Below are 16,906 nucleotides of genomic sequence, written 5' to 3'. Positions count from 1 at the left end.
TTTCCTCTGGGAAAGGGAAAGTTTAGTACCCTTTCCTATGGGAAAATGTAGTTTTAGTAAACTTTTCTCTGGGAAATGATAGTTTTAGTAACCTTTCCTATGAGAAACGGCAAGGAGAAAGGGCTGTTTCCTCTGGCAAAGGGTAATAAAACTTCCGGTAAAGGGTAGTTTTAATTTTCTTTCCTCTGCGAAAGGGAGGTTTTAGTACCATTTCCTAGGGGAAAGGGTAGTTTCCATACTCTTTTCTCTTGGAAAGGGTAGTTTTAATACACTTTCTTTTGACAAAGGGTAGTTTTAGTACCCTTTATTTTGGGAGAGGGTAGTTTTAGCAAAGGGTACTAAGCTCTGCAAAAGTGCAGTTTTAGTACCCTTAGCTCTGCAAAAGTGTAGTTTTAGTACCATATTCTCTGGGAAAGAGTAATTTAGCATCCTTTCATCTCGGAAAGGTTCGTTTGAGTACAGGGAAAAGGTATTTTTAGTACCCTTTCCTTTGGGAAAGATTAGATTTAGTACGCTTTCCTGTGAGAAAGAATGGATTTAGTACCCTTTCCACTGGCATAGGTTAGCTTTAATTATCTTTCCGCTGGGAAATGTTTAGGTTTTGTTTAGTAGACCAACAACACCGATTTTTTAGAAGCACAGCACTTCGGTCTGAATAGAAAAATACCTCTTGAATAAATTGTTCGCGATAGAAGATAGCCGTCAAAGTCAAGCCGGCAAAATATCGATGGCACTATCGAGACTATCGAAATTTTTTTTTTAATATCGATAAATATGTTTTCTATCGACAAAGTTCAATTTCTTGCACAATTTAACAAAAATATGCGATTCGAAAGTGAACGTATCCTATAAGATACATTGCGCCTATAGAGGGCGCAGTTTTCATCACATTGGTATACAATTTTGCATAATGATCTCTCTCATGACTTCTTACTGACCTTAAAAAATTTGGTTTAATTCAGTTGGTTGGTTTAATTCGGTCTGTGCATTGATATTACACTACATAAATCGATTTGCTGATTTTTACTTCGAATTTTCGTTTGAAATATAGGTGAAGGGAAATTAATGATAGTTTCAATGCTATCGACTATAAATAGTAGAGGTCGGAAACTATCGATGATCGCAACATTCGATATTTTCGATAGTTTTAAAAATAAATATCGATAGTATCGATAATATCGTTAATTTCTCATCACCTATATTTCAAACGAAAATGAGAAGTAAAAATCGGGAGATCGATTTATATAGAAGCAATATCAATGCACAGACCAAATAAAAACAAGATTAAGAAAATCAGTTGGAAGTCATGTTAGCCTAATCGGATGAAAAATGCGCCCTCTATAGGCCTAATTTATCTTAAAGGATGTATTCAGTGTCGGATTGCTTATTTTTGTTTAATTTTGCTACAAAAAGTGAACTTTTGCAATAGATTCATCGGAAAAATATTATTCGATATTCAGTCAAAAAATTAAATATCGATAGTTCCAATCGATATTTTGCCAGCTCTAATAAATAGCCCGAAATGTTCGAGCCAAAATCTTAGTATCTTAATCTCTACTCTTCATCAGCGGCTCTTGAGGTCTGGACAAAAGAAACTGTGTTAACCCCCTATAGAGCGATTGGGCAACCGATGATTCATTATGCTGATCCAGCGTAGGTCTCAGGAGTAAACAATATGCAGCAGGTTAACTTGTAGGTCCGTCAAAATGTAGCCTTAAGGGCCACTTGACTGATTGTCTCGATTGTTGAGATAGTAAACAGATTTCCATTTCAAAGAATTGGAAAAAAATTGTTCACGTACTCATTTGTATTACAAATATTCTTCGATTACACGTAAGATAAGGATGGTGGAACCTCCGTGGTTAAAAAAAAAAAAAAATAACTCTTTGCAATTTGAAGTCTGAACAAAGAATAATTTTTATTTTCATTTTAAATCTTAAAGAAAACTAAGTTACAATATAATAAATGATGATTAAAGTAAAAGCTAGATTTCTTGGAATTATACAATAAAAGTTACAAAACAATTTCTTATTAATTAGTTGGTGTTAACAATGATATTGGTTATATGAGACAAATATATTTATTGGTTATTCAGCGTTAATTATGACCTAAATCAATAGGTTAACGTTCTCGGTGGTTTTGGTGGAGATAATAAGGTGGGTGTCGTAACTGGTTTTGGTGGAGACAATAAGGTGGGTGTCGTAACTGGTTTTGGTGGAGACAATAAGGTGGGTGTCGTAACTCCTCCCCCCTTAAGATAGAGCGACGGCCACAATGAAGATGTTGTGGTCGGAGTGATAGGCTGTGGAGGTGGAAAGTGGTGTTTGTACGTATTTTTTCGTTTAATGACAATGATGAGTATGGTAATGACTACTATTGTGCATACTAATGTTGTTGTTGTTGTGACTGAGTGAACTGTTGTAGTGGTTATTTCCAGGTTGCTAATTCTGTTGTTGGTTAGAAAGTTGAAATCCTCGAGTTTTTGAAGACTAAGTATTTCGATTGTGGAGTTTACGGAAATGTTGCTGTTTGGTAACGGGGGTATGTGGAGTTGATCCCAATATGCATCGGTATCATCGTGGTATGTTATACCATTTATTGAGACGTCACAGTTCTGGAAACGCACAAGGGCTGTGTCTTTTACTGTGAGAGTTTTGATACTGCAAGTAGAATTTATTAGTGTCTCTGGTGAGTGTATAAAAAGTATTAGGTTTTGTTCCACTTGTGTGATCGATTCCCTTTTTCCAACGTCACTAATTGGGCAATTTGCTTCTTTATTGTTTATTAAGTTTCCAATACATAACGAGTATTTGGTTTCTTCCTGTCGGATCGGTATACCGCAATAATATGTTCCTTCGATCGATGGGCAAAGTGTTTTGTGATGGTGTGTGGAATTTTCATTAAACAATATATATGGTTCTGTTATTATTAACTTAGTTATGTTTATTGGTAAAGGAATTATGTGGTATAGAAAATAGTCTTCTTCAGAGACATTCGGTACAAGAATATTAAAAATGATATTTGTTTCATTGTAGTAGGCTTGCATGCCTAGCATTTCATAAATATTTTCGATAGATCTGACTTCAATATTTTTTTGTTTTAATTTGACTTCTATGTTTTCGAGTTCTTCCGGGCTGAGGAGGAATCTTGAAATTATATTTAGTTTTGACAGAACTACTGCCTGACATTGTGTAAGTCTCTTATTAGGGATGTCTCAGTCCGTTTGTCTGAGTAGTGAAGTATGAGGTTATTCTTTATGTCATCCCAAATGAGTGGAGTTCCGTACATATTGAGGACCTCATTGGCCTGTCCCTCAATTTTGTTTCGTATGGCCCTTAGTAAAATCTGGCCATACGGAGTGTTGTCCGTGCCACGTATATATAATAGGATCTCCTCAACGTTATTGAGGAATTCGTACAGGAGTTTTTGGTTTCCGTCGAATTTAGGCAAATCCTTAATCGCGTCGGGGATTCTCAGTGAGTTGAAAATCTCGACCTGATTGGTTGCCGGGCCTTGAGTTGGTTGCGTCGATTGATTCATTTGATCTAAAATGGAACACGAGCTACCTTCAAAAGTGGTCAAATCACCTCCGTCAATAGTACTGTTAGAATTTGTGAGGGTCTGGTTACTTTTGTCAATACCTTCGTCCGGATCCTCTGCGAGGGATTCACTGTCTCTTCCGGCGATGGAGGTTAGGCTAGTAAATTTTCTCAATTTATAAGGGATAAATCGAAGTTTCTGTTTCTGATTCTTTTTGTCGGGCATAAGTACCGATATTTCTTGATTTCACAATTTGTTCGCTTATATATATTCGAGAGAGAGGGGAAAAAAAAAACTTATATTTTGTCTATCTCTTCTTCTATCTAATAGAAGAAATTTGTGGACTATTGAGTAGTGGGTGCCACTATACAGATATTCCTTCTGTACTCCTGTCGAATAAGCCAATGATGATCATTCAAGGTCTATGACAAGGATCGACTTTCACTTCTCGGTCTGACCACACAAATTCTTCTTTTTCTTTTTTTTTTTTTGTTTTGTCGATATACCTTCGACACTGTTCTAAAGGTTGGTACAGAAAAAAAAATTAACCTTCAAATTGCGTTTAAAAGGTAAAGATGTTTCTTTAGAGTTTTTCACAACTATTCCGATTTTTTTTTTTTTTTTTTTTTTTTTTTGATATTATATTTTTCTTAATTTACTTAAAATAATCTTAGTTCCATTTTTATTTATTTTTTTTTTTTTTTTTTTTTTATTATTATTTTCTTTTCCACACACACACAAACACTTACATAAGCCCGATCAGGAAGTTAGTGATGCTCGTTCTCCTTGTTGATTTCGTCATGTTGTGATTTGTTGTGTCCTCCTAGGTTCCAGTGGATAAAGGGTTGATACCCACTATCTCGTTGTTGGCTTGATGTGTGTTTTCGTGTTTCCTCCAAGGGACAACGAGATTGTCCACTGAACTGCCGACTGCGCCAGATAAGGATGGTGGAACCTCCGTGGTTAAAAAAAAAAAAATAACTCTTTGCAATTTGAAGTCTGAACAAAGAATAATTTTTATTTTCATTTTAAATCTTAAAGAAAACTAAGTTACAATATAATAAATGATGATTAAAGTAAAAGCTAGATTTCTTGGAATTATACAATAAAAGTTACAAAACAATTTCTTATTAATTAGTTGGTGTTAACAATGATATTGGTTATATGAGACAAATATATTTATTGGTTATTCAGCGTTAATTATGACCTAAATCAATAGGTTAACGTTCTCGGTGGTTTTGGTGGAGATAATAAGGTGGGTGTCGTAACTGGTTTTGGTGGAGACAATAAGGTGGGTGTCGTAACTGGTTTTGGTGGAGACAATAAGGTGGGTGTCGTAACTCGTACGTAGTAGGTATGTAACATTCTAAAAAGTATAAACAAGTTGCTATGTATGTACATCACTATGCTGTTCCTACATACATTTCTATACAGCATACATTTTTCACTGCCATAATGATAATAATCAGCAATTGTTTTGCTGACTGACCACTTTCCTTCTTTTGCAAGATTCTAGTTCTACCCAAAAACCTGAAAGTGAAATTTTACATCATACCCCCATCAGGCAGCAAACATTGCCGCACTGCAAGTCGGAAGACCCCCACCACCACACTCTGCACTACCGTTGCTGCCGTTGTTGTTCTTGTTGGCATTCACAACAGCACAAATGCCAGAGCAGCAGGCATCCTGTGTTATTCACACATGCGAATACATAGAGCAGCGGTAGTAGCAGCACCAGCAGAATGACATTTTTGCATGATTCCCAGTTTACACGCGAAAAACTTACAATAGAACAGCGCATAAAAGAACACAGTGTACATGAATGAATGAAAACGAGAAAAATACAACAACGACTATGGCTATGTACAGAAATTGCAGGCGAAATCGAAGAAAGGCAAGGGCAAAGCAAAGTTGAAAATGATACCACAAATTGAAGTACAAGAAGACGGAGTGAATGATACATACAGAAAGAAAAAGCTATAAAAGAATTCACTTTATGCTGCATGCAACATACATATGTAGCACATACTTTTGAATAACAGTGTTGCCACAAGATTAACATGTCACAAATAAAATTTTCTAGGAAATCAAAAACATTTTTATTTTATAGAAAACTTGCTGGACAGGGCCTTAAGTCTTTGCCTTATTTTATCTGAGCCCTATACTGGCACGGTCAGGAAATAAGCCCAGTTTGGGGGTGCTGGTACGGCGTTTCAGATTGCTCGTCTCTCAAATACCTCTCATTGAGCCTCATATTGCGATGCTCGGTAAAGATGTCCGGTATGCGGGTATTTTTGGGGGTGAGTTGGACTGTCATATATCAGATTCGTGCTCTAGTAACAAATACCTTTAATTTGAGCCCCATTTGTCATTAATGGTTTATTTCCATTTGGCGACCTTTGAAGGTGGTGCGGCCCTCCTTCCTTTCTGTTTTTAAGTTATTTCGTTGGGTAGGATAGTGGGAGGGGAATTGCCCTCTGACACGCCCTTTCATTTGTGTACAATATGTTCTCAGTCTTCCTACATGACAGTTTGGTGTTGTTTTTATTGGGAGGAGAGGATCGCTCCCCCCGACGCTAAGACCCAAAAGACAATTTATTTGAGTCCTTTATTGCCGCCATATAGTTGAACGATAGGACATGACCCAGATAATTGAAACCTTATATCATTATTAGATTCGTAGACCTTTCTTTAAATTCCCATGCTATCCCGATCGAACTACACATTCTATTGAAGGGTGTTTAATGGGTTGGCCGGTCCTGGAGTCTGTCCCAAAAGTGTATACCAGATTCGTAGTTAATTCCCAAAGACTTTTCATCATTTCATTCATGCCTGTTTTGGGGTTGGGGAGACCCCGTTGACACCTCAGACCAAAATCTTATAACAGATGTGTTCTTAACTTCCAAATACCTCTCATTTGATACCCATATTGCCCAAAGCTGTGAAAGTGCCCTGTTTGGGGTTTTTTTTGGGGGGTGAGGGACCCTCTCCCGAGCACTTAGGGGAAAATTTTCATACCAAGTTCGTAGTCTGCTCTTAAATACCTTTCATTTTATACCCATTTTGCGATGAAAGTGCCCTGTTTGGGGGGTTGTTTGGAGGTGAGGAAGCCTCTCGCGAACGTTTAAGGTGAAATTTTCATACCAAGTTCGTACTCTACTCTTTAATATCTTTCATTTGATACCTATATTGTCGCAATCGTCAAACATGTCCGTTCGGGTAGGTTTTGTGATGGGGCGTCCCCCCAGGTTATATGACCCTAAAGTTTAATGCCAATTTCGAACTTTTGGAATACCATACAAAATTTTGCTTAAATCGGTGCACCCATTCCCAAGATCTGGCATTTTTGAAAATTGGGGTAAGGGGGAGGGTTCGCCCCTCTGCCATCTGATAGCTGATACCTCTTTTTTTAGCCCCATATTGCAATGGTCAGCAAATACGTCCTATTTGGGTTGTGTTATGGGAGTGGGTTGACCCCAAAGACACCCGAATATTGATATCAGATTCTTGCTTTACGCCCAAAGACCTTTCATTTGAGCCCCATATTGGTATGGTCGTAAATTTGTCCTTGGGGAGGGACGGCCCCCGAAATGTGAATACCAAATTTTTGTTTTTAGATTACTATAAGAGAGCACACAAAATTTCGCTTAAGTCGCTCAAAGAAAATTTCGTCCAAGTTTAATTTTTATAGAAAGATTCGTCGAAATTTGATTGTTATAGAAAATTTCGTAAATGTTTGATTTTTATAGAAATTTCAATTAAAATTTGATTTTAATAGAAAATTTCATCGAATTTTAATGTTTATAGAAAATGCGGTCAAAATTAGACTTTCATTCATTCTAAATTTGACAAAATTTTATTAACTTTAAAAATTGAGTCAACATTTATTTTTCATAGAAAATTTCGTAGGAATTTGATTTTCCTTTAAAATCTCTTCGAAATTTGGCTTTAAACAAAATGTTATCAAATTGCGCAAAATTTAAATTGTCCTATAAAATCTCGACTAAATTTGACTCTCAAGAAAATTTTGTCGAAATTTTATTATTTAAGAAAATGTTGTCGAAAATATATTTTTATAGAAAATTTTGTCAACATTTTCCTTTTGTCTCAATTTTATTAACCTCAAAAATTTCGAACTTCAATTACCTTTAATATGTCGTCGAAATTTTACTTAAAAAAAATATTTTGTCAAATTTTGATTTTCATAAAAAATCCAAATTTTGTTAAATTTCGTCCAAATTTGAATTTCTATAACATTTTCGTCGAAATTTGGGTTTTCCCGAAAAATTTGCAAAATTTGATTTTTCAGAAAATTTAATGTAATGATTTCATTTCCTTTAAAATTTTTCGTCGCAATTTCATTTCCTTTAAAATTTTGCCAAAACTTGATTTTCCCATAAAACTTCGTAGAATTTCAGTTTTCCTATAAAATTTTGTCTAAACTTAATTTTTAAAAATTCCATAAAAATTTTGTCAAAATTTTATTTCCATTCAAAATTTTGTAAACACTAAGTTTTGCTAGAAAATTTCATCCAAAATTGATTCGTCCTAAAATTTAGACCAAATTTGATTTCCTATAGAAGTCCTTCGAAATTGTATTTCCCATATAATTTCATCCAAATTTGAACATTTTCTTCAAATTTTATATATTTAAATGTCTAGGAAATTTGTCGAACTTTAAGTATTATTAAAAATTTTTTATTTTTTAAAAACATTTTTCGGTAAAAATTCTCTTTAGGGGATTTTGTGTAATAGTTTTATGGCAACACTGTCCCTCAATCCCGTTTATATGTATGCTTCTTTCTATTCCCTGTGCGTTGTATTTTTGTATTTCACTTTTATTTGCAAATTGCATTATGAAATGCTTGTTTCGTCAGCTTGCTGCACAACAATTGCATGCATGCAGCACAGAACATTCTACATTTGTCGTCTGGCTGCAGACATGCATGCTGGCTGGCCGACTTGCGATAAGAAGAGAAATTGAAAACATGCAACACAGCTTTTTCTGCAGCAACAACAGACAACAACAACAAAAGAAATTGCACAAAACTGCAGCGCACAACTATCTTGTCAAAGTCAGCCGAGCCACGGCTATAGATAAATGAGTAACGTTGTTGCTGCTTTCTCACATTACCGAATGGCAAACTCACACATTCTCCGATAGATACACAAGATAATCATTCATCTACGACCGGCTTTTTTTGTTATTTGTTTGTGTTTTGTTTTTATTTTGCCGGCTACGTTTTGTTTGCTTATTCGTGTGACTGTTCAAAGTGGATGCCGCAGTGCTGCCTCTGCTGGTGTCTAACAAGAAACGCCAACTTCAACGATGCTCGTGGGCTTTTTCTGTCGCAGCAGCCACCATGTTGGAGTTCGATAGTATTTTTTCTGATTGGCCCGAAGTCGAACATGTTGGACTTTGCATTTTCTCTGCCACCACAGATAGCCATGTGTTCATATTGTTGGAGGGGAACATTTAATGTTTATGTTATACGGTTTGATGTTGGAAGTTTGTTGCTTCCGGCATGAAAGTGAATGGGTTTTTGCTTGAGTTGCATGTTGCGTTCATGAAAATATGTTTGAGGCTTCAGCTCTAGCTCTTTTATGTTGCCAATGTATGTATAGTTCGATGTATGGTAGGGGTGCAAAAGTAAGAATAATGAGAGGGGTTGCATGGTTGTTCAAATTGTTTTGTGGTGGCGGCGTGGAGTAGCGTCAGTGTGGGTATGTTTGGTTTAGTCGGGATATGTAACTTTTTTTTGCATGTAATTTGTAGGGAGGATATGGCGAATTTTATCAAATTTATTTTTATGGGTTATTGGTTTAATGGTTGACATTTTATTAATTTTTTTAAAGTAGGATGTTGTAAAGTTTGGTTTATTAAAACGTGATAGATAGTTAGTTAAAATAAATGAAATCCATTAAAATACAAGAAGAGACAGACATTCTGTAAAAATCAAACTCACAAACAAATTTTCTAAAATAAAAAATTAAGGGAAAATTTTCTATAAAAATCTCACTTTGACGAAATTTACAATGAAAATATTTTTTCGACGACATTTTTGTAAAAAATCTTATTTCGACCCAATTTTCTATAAAATCAAATTCAGTGGAAATATTCTATGAAAATTCAAGTTCAAGTCAATTTAATAAAATTAAATTTTAAAAATAAAAATTTTACAACAGTTTTTAAAAATCAAAATTTCTGCGAATTTTTTTTAAATTTGACGAATTTTTTTTTTTTCAAACTAAATTTCTACATTATTTTCTAAAAAAAATCCAATTACAACAAAATTTTCTTAAAAAAATCAAATTTTAACGATAAGTTCTTTAAAAATCCAATATTTTCTACGATATTTAAAAAAAAAGAATACCGAAAATTACTATGAAATATTAAAACTTCCGTAAAAATTAAAGTAAAAGAAATTAAAATAATTGATTTTCGAAAATCTTTTATAAAACTTTAATTTCGGCGAAATATGTATGAAATTAAACCCGTATTTAATAAAAAAAATCAAATTTCTAAGCAAATTTCCTATAAAAATCAGATTTTGAGAAAATTTTCAATGAAAATCCAATTTAGCCAAAATTTTTAATATGAACATTTCAATTAAATTATCTTTAAAAAGAAAATTTTGGCAAAAATTATTAAAACAAGGTCGACTAAAATTTTCTTGAAAAATTAAAGTTCTACACAATTTTCTGTTAAAATCAAATTTTAAACAATATTTTTTAAAAATCGAATTTTAACGAAATTTTCCTTAAAAATCCAATTTTTTCTACGAAATTTTACGAAAATCAAATTTTACCGAAAAATCAAAACAAAAATTTCTTTAAAATTAAATTGTTATAAAATTTCAATGAAGACAATACAATTTTTTTTTTTTATTAATTTTCGAAAATGAAATTTCAACAAATTTTTCTATAAAAATCGAATTTTAACGAAATTTTCCTTAAAAAATCCAATTTTTTCTACATTTTACGAAAACTAAATTTTATACAAAAATCCAATCAAAACCTTCCTTATAATTAATTTGTGAAAATTTTTTTTTATGAAAATCAAATTTTAACGTAATTTTAAATGAAAACCATATTTGGATATTTTTAAAGAAATTAACTTTCGGCAGAATTTTCCTGATAATCAAACTTAAGCGAAATTCGATTAAAGATCACATTTCTACGAATTTTTCTAAAATATCAATTTTTAAATATATTTTCTATGAAAATTAAATTTCGACAAAATTGTCTATGAATTCTAACGAAATTTTTGGCAAAATTTTCTATAAAAAATTTAAATTTAAAAAATTATTTATGAAAATCTAAATTTCGATAATTTTTTTTATTTAAAGCGAATTTTTACCAAAAGACACGTCATTCTGTTCTGTTAAAATCTATCGTAAACAAAATTTTTTTCTATCGTAAAACAAAAATCTATCGTAAACAAAATTGTGGCAAAAAGAAGTGGATATTTACCTCAATTCAAAGAATATATCCATTACAATATACCAATACAATAACAATTACTATGACTTACCCGGGACCACCACGATGTTTATTGCTAGCCATTTATCCAGAATCTGCTACATTCTCTATTTATTTCACTTTCTGACAAGCCCTACAATGGACCTTCATGCATTGTGTATGAACAGAATTTGAGGCAATATTTTCAACATTATTTTCTCTTTCTACAATAATTATTACCAAAAACATATTTTCACATCACTTTCTGGAATTTTTCCATTATTACTTTATTTCCCTGCACCATAATACCACATTTAATTCTTTTTTTACCCAACATTTAATTCTTTCAATTTACCTTTTCTTTTTCACATTCACATTCAATGATCCTCTCATATATGTATGAACAAAAACACACTCTCACTTTTAAACAATTACTCTTTGCTTTTTCACCTGCCTTTGACTTTTGCACCACTTATACGCAGAGTGAGCTCTCTCTCTCTCTGTCGCCCACAACACTTACTAAAACACACAACGTGGGTATATGGGCACAGTTAACGGAACTTTTGAGACAATTATACAATTTCTTGATTTTCTTTGCAATAAATTGGTTTTAATGGATACATTTTAGTATTTTTCAATTGTTAAACACTGTAGTTATAGCACTCATTAAAATTTTTGTATAATTTCTTCTTTTCTTAAGCACAAAAGAGGAAAATTAAGGCCACTAACAAACGATCGTCCTTTCACGTTTAGATGAAACCGCGTACTAACTAATGTAATTGTCCAATTGGGTGGTGATTAACTCGTAAGTGGTAGAGTTGCCAAATTATTGTAATTTACACCCGTAAAGGGGTAATAATGAAATTAAACGTTTGTATGTGAATTAGGCAATATAAAGGAAGATTGGTCTTAATAATCATGATATATTCATTCAAAAGAGGATTTTATATGAAAGAGAGAACTTTTTATTAAAAAAGGAGCGATTTTGTTATAACTCATATAGGCAAGATTTTTTTTTTACGATAAAAAGTGAACAGTATGACGAATAAGCTGATCGTTCGGCCGGGCATTGGAAGATTTAATTAAATTTTTCCTATAGAAACCCTTATTCAGCCTGAATTGAAGTTTTCCTATAAAAAAATCATAGTCAGCCTGATTGAATTAAAGTTTTCCCACGAAAAAACTTTTTCAGCACGACTGAATTAAAGCTTTCCTATCGAAAACCTTATTGATCCTTGCTGAATTAAAGTTTTTCGGGGAGAATATTTATTCGGCTTGGCTGAATTAAAGTTTTCCTATGAAAAATCTTATTCAGCCTGGCTGAATTAAAGTTTTCCTATGAAAAACAATATTCAGCCTGGCTGAATTAAAGTTTTCCTATGAAAAACAATATTCAGCCTGGCTGAATTAAAGTTTTCTTATGAAAAACCTTATTCAGCCTGGCTGAATTAAAGTTTTTCTATGAAAAACCTTATTCAGCCTGGCTGAATTAAAGTTTTCCTATAAAAAACCTTATTCAGCCTGGCTGAATCAAAGTTTTCCTATGAAAAACCTTATTCAGCCTGGCTGAATTAAAGTTTTTCTATGAAAAACCTTATTCAGCCTGGCTGAATTAAAGTTTTTCTATGAAAAACCTTATTCAGCCTGGCTGAATTAAAGTTTTCCTATAAAAAACCTTATTCAGCCTGGCTCCCTTCCCATAAAAAAACCTCATTCAGCCTAGCTGAATTAAAGTTTTCATATGAAAACCCTCATTCAGCCTCGCTGAATTAATGTTTTCCTATGAAAACAACCATAAAGTTGTCCTATGAAAACCCCTGCAGTCAGTAGCAACGCGTCAGATGAAGGAGAGGTATCGAGAGAAGAGGGGAGATGAGATATGTCTATTCCGCAGAAAGACAGAAATGGAAAGACGTGACTGTGAGCGAATTGAGATGTACAAAGTCAGAATGAAGTTTGAAAATTCTACCAAAGTATTAAACATCAAATCAATAGCTTTTGTACAGGCACATCCTCTTGCAGAGAAAAAGAAGAAATCTGGTAACTGATACAGATAGTGTGCTGAGGAAATGGAAAGAACATTTTACCCAGCTTCTAGTGTCCAACGTTGGTGGCGAAGAGGATACCGCAGAACCAATAATGATGGTATAGAATGTTTTCCTCCTAGTCAGAATGAGGTCCAAATAGCAGTGACCCAACTGAAGAACAACAAGGCAGCAGGAGCCGACGGATTGCACGCCGAACTATTTAAGACCGGAGGTGACACGCTGATAAGACATATGCATCAACTTGTCTGCGCAATCTGGCTAGAAGAATGCATACCCGATGGTTGGAACCTTAAAGGAGAGAAGACGCAATGTGTCAACTACAGAGGCATAATCGCATATAAGATACTCTCAAGCGTACTGTGTGAAAGATTAAAACCTAAAGTCAATGAGATAATTGGGCCCTATTTATGCTGCTTTAGACTTGGTATATCAACCCTAGACCAGATATTCACACTGGGTCAAATCCTGGAAAAGACCCGAGAAGAACAAATTAACACCTACCATCTCTTTGTTGACTACAAAGCCGCTTTCGATAGCCCTTTAGGTTCAAAGGTATTTTAAGTTATGTCTGAGTTTGGATTCCTTTCAAAATTAATAAGACTGCTGGATGACATTTGCTGATGCACGTTCCTCAGTAAGAATAGGAAAGAACCTCTCGGAATCGTTCAATACCAAACGATGTTTCAGACAGCAAGACGGTCTATCGTGTGATCTCTTTAAAATCCTGCGGGAGGAGATTATACGAGATTCAGATGTAAAGAAATATGAAGAAATAAGCTGCCACGTCTGGTGGACGGTGTCGGATTTTGCGTTACACATTTATCGAAGATGGAAAATGGAACAGGGTGTGGTATCTATTGTAGCGAACTTCATATCAATGTCTCATAGCGCATGAGGGATAATTGCAGCATCATTCAAGCAGAGGTGCCACATATATGTAGCTGCCATATAAACCGATTTGGGATCTTGACTTCTTGAGCCTCTAAAGGGCGCAATTCTCATCCGATTTGGAAGAAATTTAGTACAATGGCTTCTCTTATGACTTTCAACATACGTGTCTAATATGGTCTGAATCGATCAATAGCTTGATACAGCTCCCATATAAACCGATCTCCCGATTTTGCTTCTTGAACCCCTACAAGGAGCAATTCCTATCCGAATGAACTGAAATAATACACAACGACTTCAACAATGTTCTGCATTCATTTATGTTCCGAATCGGAATTTAACTTGATGATATAGCTCCAATAGCATAACAGTTCTTATTTAATATTCTTTGTTCGCCTAAAAAGAGATACCGCGCATAGAACTCGACAAATGCTATCCATCATGGAGGGTATATAAGATTCGGCCCGGCCGAACTTAGAACGCCCTTACTTGTTCAAAAATTATTGGCCCCAAATTTAATGAAGTAAGTTAAAATGAATTTCGACAATGGCAAAGCCATACTTGGAGCTACTTAATGAGGTCGTTGAAAAGAGAAAAATGGCGTTGATTGAAGACAGAAGTGTATCCAATGTGGTTCCCTTGAGCAATGCATGTATTGCTCTATAGTCATTTTATAACGTGTTTCCCAAGATATCCGTATTCTTATTTCAGTTGCTAGGATGTTCCCCAGGAATTCACCACCATTTGTAATTGATTGACCAATTGAGCGGGCTATGCATTATCGGATGAGTGGATTTTTCGCCCAACCAGAACGATCGAAAGTTAAATCAACTTCTCTCTAATTTATTTCCCAACTACTATGGCGTCCAGAAAATTACAATGAATATCAATAAACCTATTTTTTTTCTGTCAGCCAACGTGCAGGGGATGTCCCCTATGAATGACCCCTATGAAATTAGGAATTGGAGAGGGGAAAAGGATGAAGTGTTTATTGACATGTGTCTTAAATCTTTGGATGTCAAAGTGGGTGGGGAAAAACATTAGCCGGAAGTTGATTCCACATACGAAAGGTTCGGGCGAAATATTGGGTTGCCCAAAAAGTAATTCGGGTTTTTCATATAGTCGGCGTTGACAAATTTTTTCACAGCTTGTGACTCTGTAATTGCATTCTTTCTTCTGTCAGTTATCAGCTGTTACTTTTAGCTAGCTTTAGAAAAAAAGTGTAAAAAAAAGTATATTTGATTAAAGTACATTCTAAGTTTTATTAAAAATGCATTTACTTTCTTTTAAAAAATTCGCAATTACTTTTTGGGCAACCCAATATAATGCATTGTGCGCTCCGCTGGTCAATCAATTACAAGCAGATGTGAGTTCCTGGAATGTCTAGTATACCTGACATATCAAGGGAGGCAGTAGAGTTGGATACCCCAATGTCCCCAATCAACGCCATTGCTCTCCTCTCTACACGGTCTAGTAGCTCCAGGGATGATTTTGAAGCTACAGCTCATACATCTGACTTGTACTCTTTGTACGCCTTATGAAAGTGGTATCGATGTTAAGAAGATCAGACGGTGTGAAGTAGTTCTTACACCGTTTAAGGAAGCCTAAACACTTGAATGCTTCTTTCGACACTTCAAATACATGTCTAGCCCAACGGACATCACCTTGTATTTTAATGCCTCAAGAGCTTCTGATGGCTCAACATCTACACCGTTGATGGACAAAGATGATCGTAATGGGGTCAGCGATCATCGAAATAAAAAGAGACAGAGTGTGATACCCAGGGATGTGGAAATCCTGTGGATTTGAATCCTCACGCACCTGGGTCTCACAAAGAGCTAGAATGCTAGGACGGTGAAAATGAATATGCACCGCAAAGATATTCGCCCCGAACCCCCAAAAGTATTTTAAAATCACCAATCATTTGAACAACCAGAAGAACACTAATGTGTGTCCCTCCCCCCACCGATTCTTAACTTCCCAAAACTTCAACGCAATGCAGTTCAGTTATAAATGATATCTCCTGGGCGTTAGTTAAAAAATAGAAACTCTCCAAAATTTCTTCCAGTAGAGATTTACGTGGACATTAAGAAACGAATTTTGATTTTAGCGTGTTCACCTCTTTGGATGGAAGAGGAGCACTACCTAAAACTCCTTCCATTGTATAGATCGCAGGACCCGGTTAAAAACGCAACTCCACGAAGAGCATAGTTCTACATGCGACCATATGACAGCAATTAAGTCTTCAAAGTTAGGCCAAAACTGTTCGGAAATGAATAGAAATGTTTACAAATCCATCCAAATCATGATCATCGAGATAATTGCTGAAGGAGAAATAATACCATGAATATTCCAAAACTTGCCAATCTCCATATGCATGAACACAATTTTCGTAGTAATCCATCCAAACTTTCGAAATTATTTTTAAAGTTAATATTTTTTTAGGTTGATTGAAAACAACTGGTTTTGGGTTTGCGTTGTCCGCAAAGTTGGAGAGTATTTATTCTTTCTTTTATCAAAAACAATGTTATCGAGGAATGTTTACAAATATTTTCTATACTACATGGATGAGTTAAATTATACTTAATTATACTTAACTATACTTATGACACTATGTTAAATTTACTTAAAATAACTTATAATTATAGCTTAAAATTAAAAAGAAAATATATCACAGTTTATACTTAATGTAATGAAATATCTTCCATAGGCTTAACAAAAGTCAAAGAATAATTAAATTGTCAAATTAAAAAAAAATGACAATTATAATATTCAATAAACTGTTAGGAAGCCTATAGAAAACACAAAAAAAATATCACAGATTTTTTTTTATCACAGAGTATTCTTATCAGCCCATATAGGAGTTTTATAAAATGAATTTTAGAGGTAATCATAATAAAACGAAAACTGAAGCAACATGGAAGTTTTGAAATTCTTATTATAAGACTTCAAAAAATATTAGAAAATGG

At 34.3% G+C, this 16,906-nt stretch overlaps 1 protein-coding gene across 2 annotated transcripts; it reads right to left on the bottom strand.

Moving 5' to 3' along the window:
* Nucleotides 1–1,885: 1,885 nt before the first annotated feature.
* On the bottom strand, nt 1,886–3,055 carry LOC131994927 (G8 domain-containing protein DDB_G0286311-like). 2 transcript variants are annotated; one of them, XM_059362096.1, is made up of 2 exons: nt 2,229–3,055; nt 1,886–2,192 (listed from the first exon to the last, which is right to left on the bottom strand). In XM_059362096.1, exons 1-2 carry the CDS (start codon nt 3,053–3,055, stop codon nt 2,114–2,116), a joined length of 906 nt encoding a protein of 301 aa, XP_059218079.1. In that variant the 3' UTR covers nt 1,886–2,113. The 2 variants fall into 2 exon arrangements, with proteins under 2 accessions (XP_059218079.1, XP_059218080.1); XM_059362097.1 differs by having other exon boundaries at nt 1,886–2,302; nt 2,387–3,055.
* Between the last annotated feature and the right edge of the window lie 13,851 nt (nt 3,056–16,906).

Source organism: Stomoxys calcitrans, chromosome 2 (assembly GCF_963082655.1).
Source record: "Stomoxys calcitrans chromosome 2, idStoCalc2.1, whole genome shotgun sequence".
NCBI classification, from domain to species: domain Eukaryota; kingdom Metazoa; phylum Arthropoda; class Insecta; order Diptera; family Muscidae; genus Stomoxys; species Stomoxys calcitrans.
This window is presented reverse-complemented; position numbering and strand designations above follow the sequence as displayed.

Excerpts from the sequence above, each read along its gene's own strand:
- LOC131994927 (XM_059362096.1), bottom strand. The coding sequence starts at position 3,055 with ATGCTAGGCATGCAAGCCTACTACAATGAAACAAATATCATTTTTAAT. Across the intron at positions 2,193-2,228 it reads GGAGGAGTTACGACACCCAC|CTTATTGTCTCCACCAAAAC; the intron begins CTTATTGTCTCC and ends TACGACACCCAC.